Genomic DNA, 20802 nt, shown 5'->3' with positions numbered 1-20802 from the left:
TGGTTAATGGCTATTTTTTAGTTAATACAACTCATTTTAAAATGACATTAATTTTACATAGCTTTTAAATGACTAATATGGTTTGCTGTAAGCCATTTAAAAACCTATATTTTTCCTCTCAAGAAAAAAAAAAAAGTAACAAAGAAGTCTTGAGGCCAGTGACCACATTCGATTACTGGAAGGAAAGAAAGCAGAACGACCTAAGAGGTTCTTTTCACCCCCCATTTGTGCCCTGCAGGGAGGAGCTAGTGTCACCTGAGGACCTGCTAGAGTGGTTGCGGCCTTTCTGTGCTGATGATACCCAGCCTGTGCGGCCCCGCGTCCATGTGCTGCAGATCCTGGGGCAGTCATTCCACCTGACGGAGGAGGATGGCAAGCTCCTTGTGCTCTTCAGGACAGAGGCCATTCTCTAAGCTGCATGGCCCCAGAGACAGGTAAAGGAGCATCTGACTGCTTTCCTTGTTGACAGTTACCAGAGGTCAATCTTGGTTACCTTAAGCTTCTCTCAAGGGAATAATCAGCTTGCTAATGATTGGTAAGCATTCCAACAGCTTAGTAATTGAGTATGTGCAATAAAGTGTATTTTTATTTTTATATAGATTTGAACGTGCAACACATTCTTACCATTTTTTTCTTCGGAAGAGATAAGACCATTCTTTTATGGGGGTAGGGGGATGGGTACCAGGGAGTGAACTCAGGGGCACTCAACCACTTAGCCACATCCCAGCCCTATTTTGTATTTTATTTAGAGATAGTCTTATGGAGTTGCTCAGCTCCTTGTTACTGAGGCTGGCTTTGAACTCGCGATCCTCCTACCTCAGACTCCGAGCCACTGGGATTACAGGCAGGCACCACTGAACCTGGCAGGACTATTCTTACTATTGACTAATTGACACTGTACCAGAAGAAATGCAGAGCTATAAGGAAATATAGGATGCAATTGAGCTAATTCGTTTCTTTTATGTTCTACCCTCTCTTTTGTAATGGAACGCACACAGATGGTCAGGGAAAGTTCCAGAGTGAAAGACTCACAACCCTGAAGCATGATATGGAGAAACTAGGAAAACCTTCCCTGACCATCACATATTAATTAAATCTTGAATTCTACATAGTTGAACTTTAATTTTTTATAGCTATTTTAAAGAAGTTTTATCTCCGACTACCATGAAAATTCTGAAAACTCAGAGGATGTACTTAGATTTTTGAATCCCTGAAAGTATTCTGTGCACGTACATCACAGAGCGTAATGTCTTCTTCTTTGAGTAAATGGTAATGCTAATTCCTAAGTCAAAGAAGTATGGTGACTGAAGAAGTTTGAATTCTAAATTGATGCATCCTAAGGACATAAGATCCAGAAGTCAGCAACTCCATCACGTATTTTAGCATGCAGATTAGACTACCAGGTCAGTGAAAGTTAGAAATCAAGACTTCCCAGGTAACCTCATCTGCAAAAGAGGTCTCTGGAAGTCTGGCTCCAACTCAATTTACTTCCTAATTCTAAAGCATAGTTTATATTTATGTCCTTATTACTACATCTAAAGAACAATGACTTCCTTTCCTGGGTTGTTTGTTTTGGTACTTGTGATTGAATTCAGGTTCTTATATATGCTAAGCATATGCTGTACCACTAAACTGTTCCACTGGCCTAAATTGTTTTTAATGAATCAAATATTAAGAACATCTTTGGATTCATATCCAAATATCTTAATTATTATCAACTTTTGTGAAATAACTAGGTAAATAATATTTACTTCTCAGAGAAATTGAGATTTAAAAAAGAGGACTTTATCAGATTCTCTAGTCTTCCCAAATTGCTGAAATGGATTAAAATGAAAAAGTCGCAAATATCTGAATAATGCTCTCTGAAGCACTATGACCTTCCCTACATATCTGGGCTCTTCACCTTGCCTATAGTTACCTCAGAAGACCACTTGCAGCCTCTTGAGCAACACTGGAGCATAAATGCTGGAGGCTGTAGAATATATTCCAAGTACAGGGCATGGTAGGATTAGCAGTATGTTGGTTCTCAGCAAAACACTGCTATGGGTACACATAACATCCCTGAGGCAAACCTTAAATCAGACCATATTATTTTTGCCACACAGAGCTTCCTGTTCTGACCCTTATCCTGAAGCAAAGCAACTTTAGTGCAATTATGTCCTTTCCTGTGATTAGCCTCCATTTTTCAAATTCTCAACCTTGTCAGTTTCATCTTCTATGATTTCTGGAGTCTGTAAAGATGATTAATCTGGTTTCTCTACTTGTAGCTTCACTTCATTTAATGTCACATCTATATGCTAAAAATATTACAGAGCAGAGTAGAAGTTGGGAAAGGGGAAACATCCATCCTACCCTTCATGTTGAAATGTTAGAACATAATACTTTCATATTGGAACCCAGACTCTTTATAGCATTGCCAATATTCCTCCTTTATCCTTTTCTCAAGTTCCACTTACTCAAACAAGTTAGAACTTTTATATGATTTCAATGATTTTTAAGTTTTCAATGATTTATAAATTTTTCTGAGATTTTAATTCCTTTATTGCTTAACTTTTTCCTCAAATAGGACTTAAGGCAGCCAATCCTCTGTTAACAAAGTCCTTTTTCACACACTTTCCTAAATTGAGTTGACATTTTTGCTATAAATATAAACTATTTCCCTCACTTGTGAAGCCCATAAGTAACTCTGCATTTCACAAATCTATCCTCTTTACAGAAGCAAACTTTTAGGCCTTCTGAAAAATCTCTCTTGTAGAAGTCTTAGAATGACTAGTAAAAGTCCTCTCATGTTTCCCTCACCCTTTTTTCTTCTTGCTTCACTACTTTCCTCTTATGTAAGAGTAATTTCCTGCTCTTGGCAGCTAATGGTCTTGATTTCAAAATTATCTAGGAACCAGAATGAGAAGGCTCATTCTAGTTTCATTATGCTATTCATCCAGACTCTTCTCAAAAAAAAAAAAAAAAAAAAGCCACTGAGTGTCTCTTCCTCCTCCTTTAGAAAGTAAGTATAATTAAGTATCCTATGTCTGCAGGGCACTGATGAGTCAAATCTACTTTGGAGGACAAGTGGATTTGACATGGGTATTTTTTCCTATAATTGATAGAACTTCTTGTTTCTTAGAAAATGAATGCAGAAAAATTGTAGTTTCAGAATAGAAACACCAATACTTCTGGAATATTGCAGAACACTGTGTGATAGTTCAAATCATGCTTCAATTACTGTTTTCAACAAATTATGCTACCTTTCATTGAAGCTGTGGAAGGATCAGGTGGTAATAGAGGGATATGTGTTCACCTCCCCCTCCCTCTGCCACTAGTCGTATTATCCTGGGACTATTCTTGCACTATGTGCCTTTGCTATTTAGGGTGTGAAATGGAACCTTGAACTAGAGGACAGAGAAGTTGGTCTGCTCACTTCATCAGTCATTTTTCCCACACACGTCAACTGTGCTCTTCATCTCTGTATCCCCAATACTAGAGGATCCCAAAATGTCAACTGTATGAACTCCCATTTTCTCCACTTTTCCCCTATCACCTTCTTCATTCTTGAACATGCTTTCAGTTATTTTAAGGATGGACATTGGTTCTAACAGACTAAAGATAAGAATAGATAATGATATTGCAAGTTCAATAACCAAAAAAAAAAAGAAGAAGAAATGTGGACTGCTACCTCCACTGTGGCTGGTAATCCTTTTAAGCAGACTTTGCATACATCAAAAAGAGACTTAATATTTAATTATCTTCAAGGTGCCCAAAGTAGTGGCCCCACAAATCACCATGTTGCTGGGAAACCAGCCAACTCCTACAAAATTAAACAGTCTGTGGCTCCTGCTCTCACTGCTTCTCAGAGAGATGGCAGTTTCTATTTTTCTAATGATTAGTGAACAGAATTAAAAATTCATAGGTCCTCATTTTTTAATAGTTGGGGAGGCTTTAGTTTCTTTTCCAGAAACGTACCCCAGTGTGGGGGTAGAGGAGGAAGAAGAGGATGTGCTGGGAATGGGGAGGGAATGGATGTATTGTGTTAATCCCTTGGTACAGTTTATCTGAGTTTTTCAGCTTTTGTAATTTTCTGGTTAACTGGTGCATGAAAAATATGGGTCAAAATACTGATGTTGCTTAAAAACTTACATATTTCACCTCAAACTCCCCCCCACCATTTTTATGTAGAAGAGAACATGTGGTTTTGAGTTTTGCCTTTTAAGATTGAGTATGTCTGAACTTGTGGTTGTAAGTGATCACCAGAATTCATTTCAGACAACGTCTAGCCTCATTACAAAGTCAAGTTTTTGTCTGCCTCAAACATACAAGGATATAATAACCCTTCTGGACAGAGACTAGTTTGGCATTCTTTGCCAGAACATTAAAAAAATAAGCACTTCTCTCAGTTGAGGCTCAAAGAACATAGCAGAAGTTCAGTATGCAAAGCTCTATTTAGTACCCTAAAAGTAATTCACTGTTGCCTTAAATATCTTCATAGCTAAGAATCACAGACATGATTTACTTAACCAAATATAAAATAATATGATATGAATGAGTGTACACATGTATACTTTGTCTCTAATAGCTATGAACTCATGCAGCCCTGTAACTAGAAGAGAGTTCCAAAAGTTTCCCAGCTAGGTAATCATATTTTATAGAAAAGGATATGACTGTACAAAAAGCAGAAGTCACTTCCTTAGATTTTAGTTTAAATGTCACCTTTTCTACAATGACTACACAGCCTAAATTAACCACACCAGTCACAATCTATTTCATTGCCCTTAATTCTGTATAAATCACCATGTCTGCTGACTTCTTCCTATCTATCCTTCTATTTGTTATATGATGTCTTTCTTCTTCCACTAGAATATAAATTCTGTGAGAACAGGGATCTTAAAGATATTCAATAAATATTTGTTGAATAAATTAATATTAAATCTTTAAAAACTTGTCCAAGGACTCCTTTAAATGGCAAGGCCAGGACTCCTCACTTTCAGTGCATTTCATCATTACTGTTAGACCATGCTTTATCCCCCTTGTATGAGATAATGGAAAACCATTTTTACAGAGTAACCTGATACATCTGCATATATTCTGTCTCAGTTTGCCTTACTTTGCTGATGGTGATTTCTGACCAGCCAGTTTCTTCTCATGTCACATGCAAGCAAGGCACAAGCATGTTAGGATTCAAGCAGAGGTCATGTCCCTTTCTTTGCAAGACAATTGAAGTTGAGAAAGCGTTCATATTCGTTGGTCTTATAAATATTTGGCAATATCAGGAGTCATTCTTTATGGACAAAATTCTTTGAAGATTTGCCCTCTAGCGACTGGTATCATTGGGGGCAGAAGAGGGGAGTACAGAATGTGTTCTGTGTGCACATTTATTTTAGAAACTGTCCTGCAGAATAGTTACCATCTTTGTTTGAGAAGAGGTCACGTGATTGATTTAAGTTGACACACCTTGTGAGTGGTAGACTGGAGCCCCAGCTCAGTTTCTGTCCAATCCCAAAGCCTGTGTTCTTGGTCCTGTGCTACACTTCTTCCCATTTGCCAGGGAAATATATTCAGCACTAGAATCTGGGTTGCACTGGATTACATAGAGCTTCCTAAATGGACCTCATTGGTGTGGGCCTCCACACTACTAGAGAATGTCGATCTATTAACAAATAGTCAATACCCTAAAGTGTTTAGGTGTCTAGATAGTCTAGGTCTGCCTAATACAGGATCCAGAGGTGGGCACCAAGCCTTTCTGCCTGGATATAGTGAGGAGAGACCAGTTAGGAAGAGCTGCATGAACCAAGTTCAGCACAGTTGGCATATGGTATAAAAGCAGGGGCCACCCTGAGGTGAGAGCAGAAAGGAGCACACAGACTGCTGGGAGCCTCTAGTGTCATGCTCAGGTTTCATTGTGATGACGCTAAGGTAACATGGAAGCATGGTGCTGGAGAGGTGACATAGCAGATTAGTGTTCTGGGAGACGCCAGCTGACCCCTGCATGAGCAGTAGACGGGAGGGATACCATTTGGAGGACTAAGGTTGTGGTGGTCAAGTTGCCTGAACTTGGTACTAGCTTTGAAGCTAAAAGAGGGTAGAAGGAGAGCTTGAATTATTAGCAGTGGACTTGGTCACTGTTTAGATGTGGGGGGATGAGCATAAAGTTTGATGTCGCTCTGAATTTTGTCTAAATTCCTAGGGAGAAAGTGGTGCTACTCAGCTTGGTAGAAAATATAGGAAATACCAGTTTGGGGGAGAAAGAAACTAAATTCAGGGAATTTAACTCTGCATAACATGTTCTGAAGGGGTGATGGGTAGAGAATTAGGAAGGCTCTTTTTGTCCCTTTCATATAAGCAGACTTTTTTTTTTTTTTTTTTTTAGTATTTTTAGTTTTTGGCGGACACACATCTTTGTTTGTATGTGGTGCTGAGGATCGAACCTAGGCCGCATGCATGCCAGGCGAGCGCGCTACCACTTGAGTCACATCCTTAGGTCGGTGGAAGAGGCAATGTTGTCATGTAGCACTGTGACCAAGACTGCAGAGAGGCTGTCACTCTAAAGCAGAGGCAAGGTGGACACAATCACCCACTGCAAAGCCCACAGAGAGATCCCTGCCTCTGGGAGGAAGCAGGGGAGCCAGGGCCAGTGTCAAGCTCCAGTGACCACTTCCTAGGAAAGAGCTTGATGTAGCAAGTGTCACACTGGCCCTGGCATTATTTGTCATGTTTCCTTAGTTGCCTTTAATCTGAAACAATTCCTTGGTCTTGTTGATGTGATCTTTTTTGACCTTGACATTTTTAAAGTACTGGAAAGTTATTTTATAAAATGTCCCTCAATTTGATATGGCATGTATTCAAGTTTCACATTTTGGGTAAGAATACCACAGAAGTGAAACGGCCTTCTCAGTGTATTATATCAGCAGATATATGGTGTTGATTTGTTTCATTACTGATGACGTTAATTCTGACCACGTGACTGATGTGGTGCCAACCGTATTTCTTTACGAAATTATCATTTTCCCTTTTATAATTAATGAGTAACTTGAGAGAGAGCTTGAGATTATGTATATATTCCAGTTTGCTTTGTACTTTCCTCTATTATACCATGAATTAATTATTGCCTGAGATAATTATTACTATAGGATTTGCCAAATGGTACGGTTTTCTTATATTTCCCCCTTCATATCTGTTTATTCAGTTACTTATTTATGTCAGTATGAGCGCAAGGATTCTCATTTTGTTCTGTGGTTCTCATCTGTTACTATCATTTATTCTTTGCTCAAATTATCCTGAATTTGACCATTGGCGATTCCTTTAAGTTTCTCCTTTTCACAAATGCCCATCATTTTTGGAGCACTTCTTTACTTCCTTCTCTTGTGCTTTCTGTGCCCAGTCCTGGGTTCAATCATTGATTTCTGAAAGCTTTGGGTCCTTTATTGAAGAATGGTATCTAAACGCAAGACTTGGTGCTAGATATGTTCAATGATAGTGTGCTGTTACAGTTTCTAGATCCTCTGGGGGACCGAATAGAAAATAATAAATGTGTGCATCTGTACAAATATACCTGAATCTACATCTGGTCCTGTGTCTATCTGTATACACGTTAAAAATCAAGTTCATATCAAAACTTCCAATTCCATTTCAATGCCAGAGTTCATTCTAGCCTTTCCAACTTTGCTTATTTGTAATTCCTCTCACTGTCAGAGATTTTGGTTTCATTGTCCATAATTTATTTATATATTTGTTAATCCTGGAGATAAAGCAATTTTGAAATTCCCAGCCAACATTATTAGCTGGGATATACTGTTTTAATGAGTGTGCTCCCCCCACCTCTCTTCTCTCACCCACACACAGACATCGTTAGTGTGAATATTTTTTCACTTATAGTTAGGTTTATTTGTTTTCATTTGCTTGGTTTTTCCCTAATTGATTCTTATAAATTTTAATTACTTTTTAAAATATGTGAAACATGAACCTGGAATGTAAGAGATCATTATCTAGGATTTAGTGTATTTTTACAATTTAGTGTATTTTACTTACGATATTTCAAAGATTGCACATTCTTGGTCTGCAATTATGCTGAACATGTGGGATTTTGTGTAATTTCATTTTTGTACTCTTTATGTTTTTGGAGAATGTATAGATATACATATAACTCCTTGGCCAACATTTTTTTCTGCTACCCAGAGGTCTCTTCAGGTAACTTCTAACTATAATGAAAATCAGAGTCCAAATAAAAAATTCTGAAAGCTATAATGAAAATGTTTTCATTTAAGTTAAGAAGGTGCTACCTATATTGTTGTTTTTCATATTTTTTAGGGCCTTCTGTGGCCTGAACATAAGACTTTGTGTGTGTATCATGTTTAAACATTATAATTTTCTGACATAGATACTCTTATCACGCTATCCCATGGGAAATAGGCTAAGTGTGGCTAAGAAATTTCTTCAATATCTCAAAAGTAATGTGGCAGAATTAGGTATGATAATGAATTAACAATACTAGTAGTAACCATAGTGGCTCAGTGTTAACTCTGAGACACCTCTAAAGGTAGATTCCTGTTGGAAATCTGCATATATATATTGTACTACTGTATTATATTGTGTTATACATTATGATGCACTGTAATAACCCCAAAGTAATATGATAAGGTGGTATTGCCTTATTTTTTTACTGTGAAAGCATTGAAGCTCATAGAGGTCTTTTTATGTTGTCAGAGTGTTCAGTGGTAGGACCAAACTTCAAATGCGAGTCTGAATGATGTGCTACAGTAAAAATGTTTCCAGCTCTGTGAATTTTTCTAGTAATACTTCAAAAACTATAACTAAAAAACAAAGCTTGGCCTTAAGAAATTAGCTTTAATAGCAGTTCTTTAAAGTAAATACAGATATATTTATAGGGGCTCATATGGCAGTATGTTTATTTGTAAGACAAAAAACTTTCCTTTTATTTTCACACACAATATTTTCTATCATATGTTTCACTTCAAAGTGCTTCATAAAACATATTTAGCTATATGAAAATATGTATTATGTGTTGAAGTTATAACAGCATTTATGGGGAGTGATTATAGCATATTTTATTGTTTAATTTCTATGTTTAGAGTTGTAATAAAATAAGTGGGGTGCTATAAAAACTGGCTCAGAATCACAACTGTTGGCTCCTGCAGGGTGTTCATAGGTATTTATGTGCACACAGAGATGGGGAAAAACCCCACGGGAATCTCAGTTGCAGTTTCTTATTGGGCTTTCCTGGGCACAGGGGCACATTAGCAGCATCCTGGGAAGTCTTTTTTTATAGCAGTGGTGAACCATTTATTCTCAAGTGGTTCCCAGATATCCTTGATTTCCTGCTGTGCCTTATGATTTGTAAAGCAGAGATGGACAGCTTTTGCTCACCCACCAGGACTAGAACCAAAGGAGGAAGAGTTCAGCCTCTTTATTTCTTATCAGGACATCCTTTGACCATGGCAGACAGTCTCACCTCAGCATGGGCTGGGAAGGCTATTAGAAATTTCAGGCTGTCTCAAGCAGTACACAGTTAAGTATTTATGAAACTCAATTCCTGTATCTACTAGTTATGTAAAAATGGGAAATCTCCCAGAAAAAAATATTCACTTTTAATGTTTAAAACTTCAATGACATTTTTACAATTTTATATTTTCTTTTAAATACATCCACAAATAACTCAGAAATGAAAAATCCATAATTTATGTTCTATTGACGTTTTTCTTTGTAATAGTAATACATATTATCATTAATGGTAATAACTAATAGCATTTGTTGAGTGCTTTCTATGTGTCAGGCACTGGATTAAGTACTGCTGAGGCTGATAAGAAAAGTTGCTTATCAACAGCTTATGATGGGTTTTGGTATCAAAATTTCCTTCCCCAGAAATTTTATTTAAATCCAGTGAAGACAGCAGACTACATTGTACACCTGAAACCTTACCAAAGGAGTCACTTGAACAGATGGGTCCAATGTTACGAGAGGTCAAATCTGTCACCTTTTCCTGCTTCTGTAGTCTGTTGAAGCAGGAGTATTTTGTTATATTTTGAAGCGCTGTATTCAAAAAATTCTCAAATTTTATTCTGTTCATGAAAAGAATTGCATAGAATCAAGTATTATTAGGTAATCTCACAGAAGCCAGCTAATAGCTCACCAACTCTTACAAGATAATCACCATACAGTGATTAATATTGCTACTGCCAATAGTAGTCTTCTGAAGGTTCGTGATTATTTTCTATGTATAAAGTACTTCTGTGTGTATTAATACCTGTTTTATATTTGTAAATACCAGAAGGTTTAAAAAAAAAAAAGCCACTGTCAATTTCCGTAACAAGATGCAGATTTCAGGGGGGTTGCCTCAGTTTAAGATATTTGTGTTCACTTCTAGCAGCTACAGTGAAATTTAAGGTAATACTGTCTTTTACTGAGAATAGGTGACTTTGTTCTCTTTCAAGGACAGCAAGTCTGCGTCTGATAAGGAGACTGAAGCTACTTGACAAATTGACTTACAACAAGGGCTAAAGTCACCTAATTCAATGAGAAGAGAACCAACACTTTTTGAGAGACAAAAAGAAAAGAGATATTCTTCTTTTTTTTTTTAAAGAGAGAATTTTAATATTTATTTAGTTTTCAGTGGACACAACATCTTTGTTTGTACGCATGCCAGGCGAGCGTGCTACCGCTTGAGCCACATCCCCAGCCCAAAGAGATATTCTTATATTTGAGTCACATGAATTTTGCCTTTTAAAGTTCCCTAATATTCAGTTTAGTATCAGCATAGAGTAGTCACTAAATCCACAGGTACCCATGAAATATTGGACATTTTCACCTCTAGGATTTTGTTTGGTATCACCAAGGCAAGGACAGGGACTGGGTATTAAAAGCATGTTGCCTTCCTGTTCACCCATCTCTTTGCTAGTTATTTTATTCCCATAACTGACTTCTTATTCACAAGCATCATTTAAGTCTGTGTTATCTTTATCCCCTAAGCCTCAAAAAGGTTGGAAATATCTCCGAACATTTTCTGTCGTACTTTGACTTTATCATTATTTTTTGAAAGCTGTATATTTAAATAAATTGACCTTTTGTCGTTTTTATCCAGGCTCTTTGGTGAGCTATGCTGAAGCATTTGACAGCCACCTAAAGTTAGTTTTCCCTCCACATTAAAGCATGTCCCACAGTCATTTCACACTGTAGCTGTTTGTAGACTAGTGTTCTCTGCATCACTATATTTTATGAACTATACTTAGATGCTTGGAGTACATATTTTATGTGGAACATATTACATCCTAGAACAGGGAAGCTATTATTCTTTCCTAGGTCTGTATCCAAGATGAACCAGTGCCTTGTTTTCAAGTATTTTGGGGAATTTGATTTCCCATGATATGCATACTTACTGATCACATACACTCTCAAGTTCTGTGAGCCTCTGAGAGCCATTTGATTTAACTTTTGTGGTCTCAGGGCAGTTCTTCCTTCCCTATTTTTTTTTCCTAGATAACTTGTCAGTTTTATGACATAGTGATTTCTTCAACCTAAGTTGTTTTTCTAACTGTTAATAAGCAACATTACTAGATAATAGTGTACAAATACATTGGGCCACAGCTGTCTTCTAGAAAGTAAGTAGGATAGCATCATTATTTTTATGCAAAAATAAATGTGTATTAACCATTTGCTATGCTCCTTCTCTATTGGCCACTAGGATTTAATCATAATTAAGATATTTAACTTTTGGAGGCATATTCATTAAAATTAGAAAATACAGAAGTACCCCATATGTATACTATTTTAATATTCTTCTTAGGGACCTAAGTCAATTCAATGAAAAATAGAATTGGTAACTTTTTGGGCTGGGGATGTGGCTCAAGCGGTAGCGCGCTCGCCTGGCATGCGTGCGGCCCGGGTTCGATCCTCAGTACCACATACCAACAAAGATGTTGTGTCCGCCGAGAACTAAAAAATAAAAATATTAAAAATTCTCTCTCTCTTTCTCTCTCTCTCTCTCTCTCTCTCTCTCTCTCTCTCTCTAAAAAAAAAAAGAATTGGTAACTTTTCATAAAAGCAAAATTTCCCTTGTTTACTTGCATATTGTTCTAATTTCTAGAAAGTCCAAGGTAAATACTAAAAATGACTAGAATGAATAAAGAAATTATATTAAAAGTTCTAATACATAATAAAAGAATATGTATAACTATACACACACACACACACACACACACACACACACACACACACATGAAGTTAGCTCTTAGAAGCCCTTGGGAACTTATAGTTCAGTAGGAGTCTATTAAATAAGCCTACTTACATTTAGTGTATCATTTTCATAAATAAATTTTAGAGTAAATGTTGCTATTCAAAGGAAAATATATTAATACTTTCATTATGTAGAAAACTATGTTAAGGAATCTTCATTTAATACTCTTTTCTACAGAAAAGAATTTAACTATGTTAAGATAGTTTTGGACTCATTCTCGATGGGATGATTACAAACATCAAAAAGCTATTGGCAGACAGTTTTTCATGAATTTCTCACACTTTTGCAAGTCTTAGCCAGAGGAACTGTCTGTGTCCTAGACTGACTTTTCAAGACCGTTTGTATAGCAGAGAGCCTCGGAAGGTAGATGTGGTATCTCCCTGGAGTCATAAGGTCACCATGCTTGCTGTGCAATGTAAGTCATTTTCTTCAGCGTGGCCTTCTGCAGAAACACAGCCCACTGTATGTGTCTGTGTCCCTATCTCTGCACCACTTGTGGGAATTGGAAAAGAGGCATAAGGAATGTTGATAGACTAGATACTGCTATTGCTGTAATGACAGTCTTTACACTGGCCTAGAAGTCTCTTAACCTATGGCAAGTCATTTTATTAGCTCAACGGAAGGATAAAGAATTCATAGTTGTCAAAGGATCTCATTTCTCAATGGATGTCCTTCAAAATTATCTCCAGGTTCTGGATTCAAATGACCATTAACAAAGCACAGAGAGAAGGAGCTCTCCCAAGACTTGTTCATGTGCATTTAAGCATGAGTTGACTTAGACTCTGAATGGGACTGGTGTGGTAGAGAAGTTGTACAGAAACTTTAAGTCAGACATCTCTTATTTGCTTTAAGCCAGGGAGGTAGGCCATCTCTCTTATACTTTATGACCTGATAACAAACGGCTTTAGGTAAGGTTTCAATGTGGAGGCAGGAAGTTAGAGCAAATGCTGGGAGGCCACCAGCGTGCAGTGCAAGGAATGATTATCAAGTATCCAGCACAATGGTTGATATGTTCCATGCTTTATCTCGTTAAGTTTTCCTGTGGTCATGTGAAAAGATTGTCCCCTTACCCTGCCATGTTATCTTTGAGAATCAAGACTCAGATATACATGGAGTCACTAGTTAGTGAATAGTTGAGTAGAAATTCAAACATACCACCCCTCCTGCATGCAGTCCATTTCTGAATGTATTGAATGAATCCCAGATAGAATGTACTATATGAAATGTATTGAATGAAATAGAGTAAATATATTGAAAGTGCTGAATGAGGTCCAAAGAAGGGACTCTAGTAAAATCATGTAGCTAACCATTTCTACAGATGTACAGATGTAATATCAGTAAATCTGCCATGTGTAGCATTTCTTTAAGTGACTTTCCTGTTAGCAACATTTTCTTTTTAAATTTTCTATATATTTCCAATAACCAAAAACTTATGGCACATCTATGTGTATTTAATATCATTTTTGCTAAATTATTTTATAAATTAAGTTATCTTTTTTTTTTGTAATTATGTCTGTTTATTCATTCATTGACTCAGTAGGTACCTGTTGTATAAGAGGCTTTGTTTTAAGTAATAGGGATAAAGCACTGAACAAAAAATGGTTTCTACTTTCAAGGCACTAACATGCTTTTGCAGGAAGAAAACGTAGATTAAATATATGTCATGTAGTTGTAAATGGTGAGAAGATGGGCACAGGGCATACTCCTCTAGGGAAGGCAGTCTAGCAAGGCCTTTGCTACTAGGGCAGTGTTTGAAGGAAACAGTGTTTGAGCGACTCTACTGACTGAAGGAAGAATGTGCCAGGGGAAACAGCTCAAAGTCTCTGAGGTGGAACCATGCCTGATGTTGTGCCAGGAATCTCAGCGAGGCCTATGGCTGGAGTCAGATCAGGTGCATGTCTTGAGTTTGAAATTTAAAAAACAAAAACAAAAACAACTTCATAAATAGGTAAGATAATAGTACCAACCTCCCACTTCGAAGACTAGCTTCAGTAATTTAAAGCTTACCGACTTCTCTAGTTTCAAGACATCCTGGTCTGACTATAATTCTCTTTTAGTTCTGTCACTTGCTGGCCCTGTTACCAGGACAGTTGAGCCCATTTCCTCCTCTGTAAAGTGAGCTTACTAATGCCTGTGCTGTCCTCCGCACAAAACTATTGGGAGGGACGAGTGACTTACTGTATTATGAAGTTATTTTAAAAAATGGTGCATTGCTCTTGGGTGACTGTTCCACAGAAGAATGGCATGGGGCTTGAAGGCAGTTCGTGAAGTATCTGGCAGGTCACTGTGTGAGCCAGGCTTCCCATAGTGATTACCAACTGTTCATAGTACAATTAATGTTTGTGAAAAATGGAGAATTTGTGGTGTGACATTTTGATATGACTTCTTGGGATCAGAGCCAGAATGACCATTAAATTAAATGTTTTGGAAACATGCATTAGTGCAGACAATTTAGCAAATATACAGGTAACATCTATTCTCATTATCATTTCAAGGTATCATCTGAATGTGTACACAAATTATGAATTCACTGTGTGCTTAAACACAGAGGATCTGTGCTGAGAGGCCAAAAAAATGGGAAAACAGATTTGTCTTACTTTTATGCTTATGGCCATTTTAACTAGAAACAGCAAATATTTTTTTCCACGGAGGCACTAGAGGGATGATTTGCTTTAGGCCTGCCTCAATATAAAAGAAAAATCATTCAGTTATTCAGTGAAAAAGAAAAAAAATGAGTGTATATTTGACAGAGACTTCTTTTGCATTAGAAATGGAGATGTGAATGAAGGATATTTTTTCTTGGTTTTAATATATAGCAAAAGCATATTCTGACAAAAACACCCTAGTAAAATCTCTAATTTGAAATTTACTAGACAACACATAGGCTTACAGTTTTCAAGTGAAAATTAGAAATTAATTTTGAATATTTTAAACTTTAGAAACTTAATGTGGAGTATGGTGAAATAAAACATTTTCAAAGAAAACAATTCCATATTTTAACATGCTAAATGCCAGTGTACTAGTTATGTGGAAATCTACTTTGGATTTATTTGGGTAAATAAAGTTTTTTTAAAAAAACTTTCCTGAAATCTTGTAGTATAATTATTTGAAATTTTAATATAATTTTAATATAATTATTTGAAATTAAGGCATAGAGCTTTTGAAGATTGGGTACTACTAGTCAGTTTTTCATTATGATAATGAAATTCCTGAGGCAGGCTAACTTTATAAGGAAGAGAAGTTTATTTAGCTGATAGTTATGGAGGTTCAAAAGCATGACAGTGGCAGTGGTTCACTCTGACAAGGGCCTTCTCAGTTGTGTCACATCATAGTGGGAGCCCGTGTGTGAGGGGAGATCATTGTCAATGGAAGCTGAAAGAGAAAAGGTCCTCCCAAGTCATACCCCCAGTGATCTTGGAACCATCAGGCTGCCGCAGTCTTGGCTGGGCACAGAATCACGAGCCACTCAAGCAGGAACAAAACTTTATTTTGAAAAAGCTGCCAAGACTCTGTAGGCGCCGGCAAGCCAAACCCGGTCCTCCCACGCGGGCGTCCACCGGAACCGCGCGTCTCCCGGAACCGGGGTCCCCCGGGACCTCCCCTGGAATTTCCTCCTACTATCCTTCCCCAACCAATGGGAACTCTCCAAGAGTCTGGTAACATGAGTCAGGTAGCAGGCCAAGGTGAACAGCGGGAGTCCAATTTCCATATGAATGTAAATCTTAACATAATCATCTCAGTGGCTAGCTGGCGTCACTTTACAACCAAAGGTGCCATACATCGTATATTTGCTTGTGGCTCCTAGCATTAGGCCCCACCTCCCAGTGTTTCCTACTGTCTAGCATCACTGCACAGACATCAGGCTCCCAACATATGAACGGACATTTGAGTGACAACACCTAAACCATAGTAGTTTGTTTTGGTTTTGGATGTTGTTGAATTTTCCCTAAGCACATTATAAAAATTTTCAAGTGTTTAATCAAAGTAATCAAATTTGAATTCTTCTATAAACCAGTTAAGTAGCTTTGCCATTAGTTTCAAGTGTGTATTTCTACTTCCAGGTAGACATAGCTGATGTTGAGAATGAAGAGAACCGGTACTCTATTCATGGAACTCTTGGCATCTAGTCAGCATGAGATGGAATTTCAGCACCTGGTTTTGCTCTTGCAAGCCTGGCCACCTATGGAAAGTGAAAATAGGTAAGTATTGCAGTTAGCCTAATTAGAGGTCTTTGGTCTAGACTACATTTCTGAAAATGTAGCATCTCTAAAGAGCCAGTGAAAGAATATAGGTATGTTCCCCTTATTTGAGGGGTGTGCATTCCATGACCTACAGGGCTTCCTGAACGTTTGGACACCACTGAACTCTATGTGGTCAATGTTTTTCCTGTACATACATACATACATACACACACACTCACAAGTTTAATGCTGTTTCCATCTTAACTAAGCACTCATCATGCACTGTGAGTTGCATCTTAAGTTCAACAATGAAACTAGCATGAATTTATTTCCCTTATCACAGTTAAGATTCGTTCTTAACCATAGTTCTTACTGCCTCAGCACATGTGATTTTTTTCTCATGAAATTCAGAACTTTCCCATTAGTCACTGAAAGAAGACACTGTGAACCTTCTGTTTGGCACATCCAGATTCCCAGAATCACTGCTCTTGAACTTTGGGGACATTATTAAGTAAAATAGGGATTATTTGAACACAGGTACTGAGATACCTGGATGGTTGATCTATTAACAGAGATGTTAAATGGCTAACGGAAGAATATTATATACAACATGGATACACTGGATAAGAATGCAATTTAAAACTTATGAATTATATAATCTGGCATTTTCCATTTAGTATTTGTAGCTGACCATGAGTAACTGAAACCTTAGAAAGCAAAATTGGAAAAGGGGTGTGTGTGTGTGTGTGTGTGTGTGTGTGTGTGTGTGTGTAATCAATATTTGCCTTCTAAGGTCATTAGCATTGGTTTTGAAATACTGCAATGTCTTTCCATTTCTCCTTGCTCCTACACCCACTTTTTCTTACACTTTTTCTTCAAAAGTTTCAGACTGTGCTGGATAAACACATCCAATGTATGATGTCAACACAATAACTTTGTTCCAGTATTTTGTTCCAGAGAATTTCTTGCCTATCTTTTGACACAGCATTGTAAGCTCCATGTGGGTTAAATGAATCATTCCCACATGGGGTTGCATACCATTATGTACAATTTACATAGGTTATCAATCATTCACACAGACCTACAAAGGAAGGTGATGTTAGCTGATTTTGTAGATGAAGGAATAGTGGCTCAGAACTTAAATAATATCGGGCATCACAGAGCTAATAAGTGGAGGAGACTCAGTTGTACCTAATATCTGGCTTCCTTTTCTGCTTATGTTGTTTCTTCTGTTTCCTGCTGGGCTGACAGCTGCTGCTTTCATCAGCATAGGCTGCTTCTCCAGTCCCTGTGCTAGCAGCCACAAACCAACCACACACACCCCCAACCGCCTTTTTTGGAAGAAGTGGCCAGATTTCCTCTGATTGCACATGCTGGCTGTCATGAGCCACAGTATCTCATTGGTGAGGCCCAGCCTACTCAGATGCCGTTTGCTCCAGGTCTGATTTTGTTCCCTAAGCTCTGCCCCACGCCAGTGCCCATCTCCATGTGTAAGAAGTTAAGGACGTCCTCCTGAAGATAACATCATTTTGTAATCAGTTTAGAACTGAAAGAACATCTGAAGAAGACTCTTTATGTGAACCCAAAGATGAGACTATTAGGAATTTCTGAAGCAAACCAAGGAGAGAAGTGTTCCTATTTGGTTTGATTTTTAACCAAACATTTTCAGAAAGAAAAAGGTGTTTCTCGGATCCTGTCATCTGTGGCTAGTGGCATGCTGGCTTGTGGCCTTCAAGAACAGGTTTCTACCTGTACTGTTTGAGCTCTGCATTGCAGACTCTCCCAGCTCATCATGAAATCTCCAGTGCCTTTGTGACAGTGGATTCTCTTGGCAGAGCTGGGGGTATGTTAAAGAATAGGCCCTGAGTCCAGCTCTTTAGTGGGACCTGGAATCTGTTTCTGAACAAACTTCTGGTGAGCATAATGTGAAGCAGGCCCAGAGCCCACTGATTGGATTGTCAGTAATGCTTCACTCTTTAGGAAATTATTAGAGTTCATTTGTAGATTTCCTCATACCCTCATTTCTGAACTCTAAATGTGACATGACTATTAGATAAGTTAATTATCTGGTTTTTTGGTTTCTTTTACTTTTAGAACATTAAAATGACATTTGAAGTCATTCACTTGGCCAAGTCATTCACTTGGTTCATTTTAAGTGAACTCAAAGCAACTTCACTTAAAACATGTATTGCATTTATAACATTTATATGCATTTATATACAAGAACTGTTAGTTTTATAATACATTCTTACTTTTGAAGTCACCTATGAAATAATTTTTAAACTGCTATCCTATACATGACAACTACTTTATTGTATCATTACAATGAGGACAAAGCATTAAGCAACCTGTGTACCCCTTAAAAGTATTTTCCCTCCAATCAAATTTTGACTTTAGCACTTCTAAAATAGCCAAAAAAAGAAGGAAGATAGTGTAAGAATGACTGCATGTTGCTAGTTAATGCAGTAAAGACTGTAAGTTAAAGAATTTGCTTGATCTACATGACAGCTAGTTTACTAATATAAATTGAGTATCTCTTGGCTGAAATGCTTGGGACCAAAAGAATTTCAAATTTTTGAATATTTAAATATACATAATATGAATTCATTTAGGTTTCATCTACACCCTACACAAAGTCTTAAAAACACCTATGCACAGTGTTTTTAATGTGCCTGGATTTTGATGGCAACCTGTCACATGAGATCGGGAATGGAATTTTCCACCTTCATGCATCTTGTCCAATCTAAAAAAGTGCCAGATTTTGGAGTATATTTTGGATTGGGAGATTTTGAGTTAGGGATGATCAGCTTGTATCAACTTTGGTTTGGGGTTTTAGTCCCTTATAGGAAAATACAGTGCTCAGGGAAAATATACCAGATTTGTACTTCTGGAAGATTCATAGTTTTTCACCCACTATATCACAACTAGCTGGTGAAAGTGTTTTGATCCTTTGTTGTCAAAGCCATATTGACCATGGGTCCATTGTCCTGGCAGATTAGCGTTCTTACTCTAAGAGGTAGTCCAGTAGAGAAAGGCCCCAGACCTCTGAGGAGGAGAGTGGAGGTATATCCTTTAGTTTAGCAAGACTCCTCAGCCAATCAGGAGCTCTCTGAGCTCTTTGTATCTTGAGATAAGCAGAATTCTTTGTCCTCAGAGATTGTTAGTTTGAGCTGACACACCAATGCTGCCAAAGGCTAGTGTTGTAGGTCTCCTTATCACTATTGTACTTGAAATTGTTTTCAGCAGGCAAGAACTAGACTTCCTTCAAGGGAAGGCCCACTCCTGCTTGTTGAACGTCTAGAACCTAGTGATTTGCTAAGGAGACAACAGACCCTTAATAAATGATAAAGTACTTACCAACTCTAAACAGAGTCAGTACCCAGATCCTGGCAATGTTTATATGAAACATGGAATAGTGGCAGCCAGAGAAGGAAAAGAAAAGACAAACCATATTCTAAATACAAGAAAGCAACATGAAGTACAAAGCACACCACATACTATCTGTTGCTCTTCAGTCGAGCTCCTGAGCCGACTTCCTTGCAGTAGTAGTAACAACAGGATCAGCAAGAGCCAGGAGTAGCCTAGTGAATATTAAAGTGCGCTTGCTAGTAAGAGTAATGCCACAGTGACATACTTCATTCGTTAAATAAAGAACTCTGCCAGGAAAACATTAAATTGCCTTTCACTAGAAAATAACAGGCCCAAAAGAGTTGGGCAACTTCCCCAGAACCATGCAGCTGGGTTAAGAGTATTAAATAACTTCTCAGAGTTACCCAGGAAATAAGTCAAGGGGGCTGGCTTCAAAGCTCAGGCCTTTCTACACCATCCTCTGTTCCCATGCTTCCGTGCTGTTTGTTGATGCCACAGCAAGCTGTTTCCGCCTTCACATGCTGTCTTCTCTACAAGATCGCGTCGAAGGAACTTATCTAGTTTCTGATTGTAGTCTGCCATTAGCATTTTATTTCATAAAGTGGAATTTCTTTTCTGTTTTAAAGTCTCCTACCACAATTTTGAGAGCTCTAATTTCCAGTGCTTTGACTCTTCCTCCATTAGAACCAGTATAACCAGTAATCCATGGATGAGACTAGCTACAGAAATGCTGACCAGATGTACAGTGGACAACAAGGAGGAGCTGGGGAATGAAGTTTTGAAGATCTGTCACTCTTTATATGGCACCAATCATATGCTGCCAGCAGAGGTGAGTAGGTGTTTCAAGTGGATTCCCCAAGGATCCTTTCTCTTATCAAAACTCTTTATTCTAAGCCACACCATTGACTGTACCTGAGGAACGTTTAGCTTGTGCCATTGCTGGTAGAAGCCCATAATTTGTAATGGATCTAATGAAGAAGAGCAATGCTGAAAGGATGTTTAGGAGTGGTTTTCTCT

At 37.8% G+C, this 20802-nt stretch overlaps 1 protein-coding gene across 1 annotated transcript in view; it reads left to right on the top strand.

Annotated features, from left to right (window-relative positions):
• LOC308645142 (NBAS subunit of NRZ tethering complex-like) overlaps window positions 1-20802 on the top strand; it is a gene marked incomplete at its 5' end in the record, with an annotated part of 158045 nt that overhangs the window by 122708 nt on the left and 14535 nt on the right. Inside the window, 5 exon segments of the mRNA XM_081287196.1 lie at window positions 239-410; window positions 414-434; window positions 16297-16334; window positions 16336-16434; window positions 20470-20614. Coding sequence (XP_081143322.1) covers window positions 239-410; window positions 414-434; window positions 16297-16334; window positions 16336-16434; window positions 20470-20614 — 475 coding nt within the window.

This window comes from Spermophilus citellus (assembly GCF_964194105.1).
Source record: "Spermophilus citellus genome assembly, chromosome: 1".
Taxonomy (NCBI): domain Eukaryota; kingdom Metazoa; phylum Chordata; class Mammalia; order Rodentia; family Sciuridae; genus Spermophilus; species Spermophilus citellus.
Note: the sequence above shows the minus strand (reverse complement) of the source record. Positions and strands in the feature narration are given on the sequence as shown.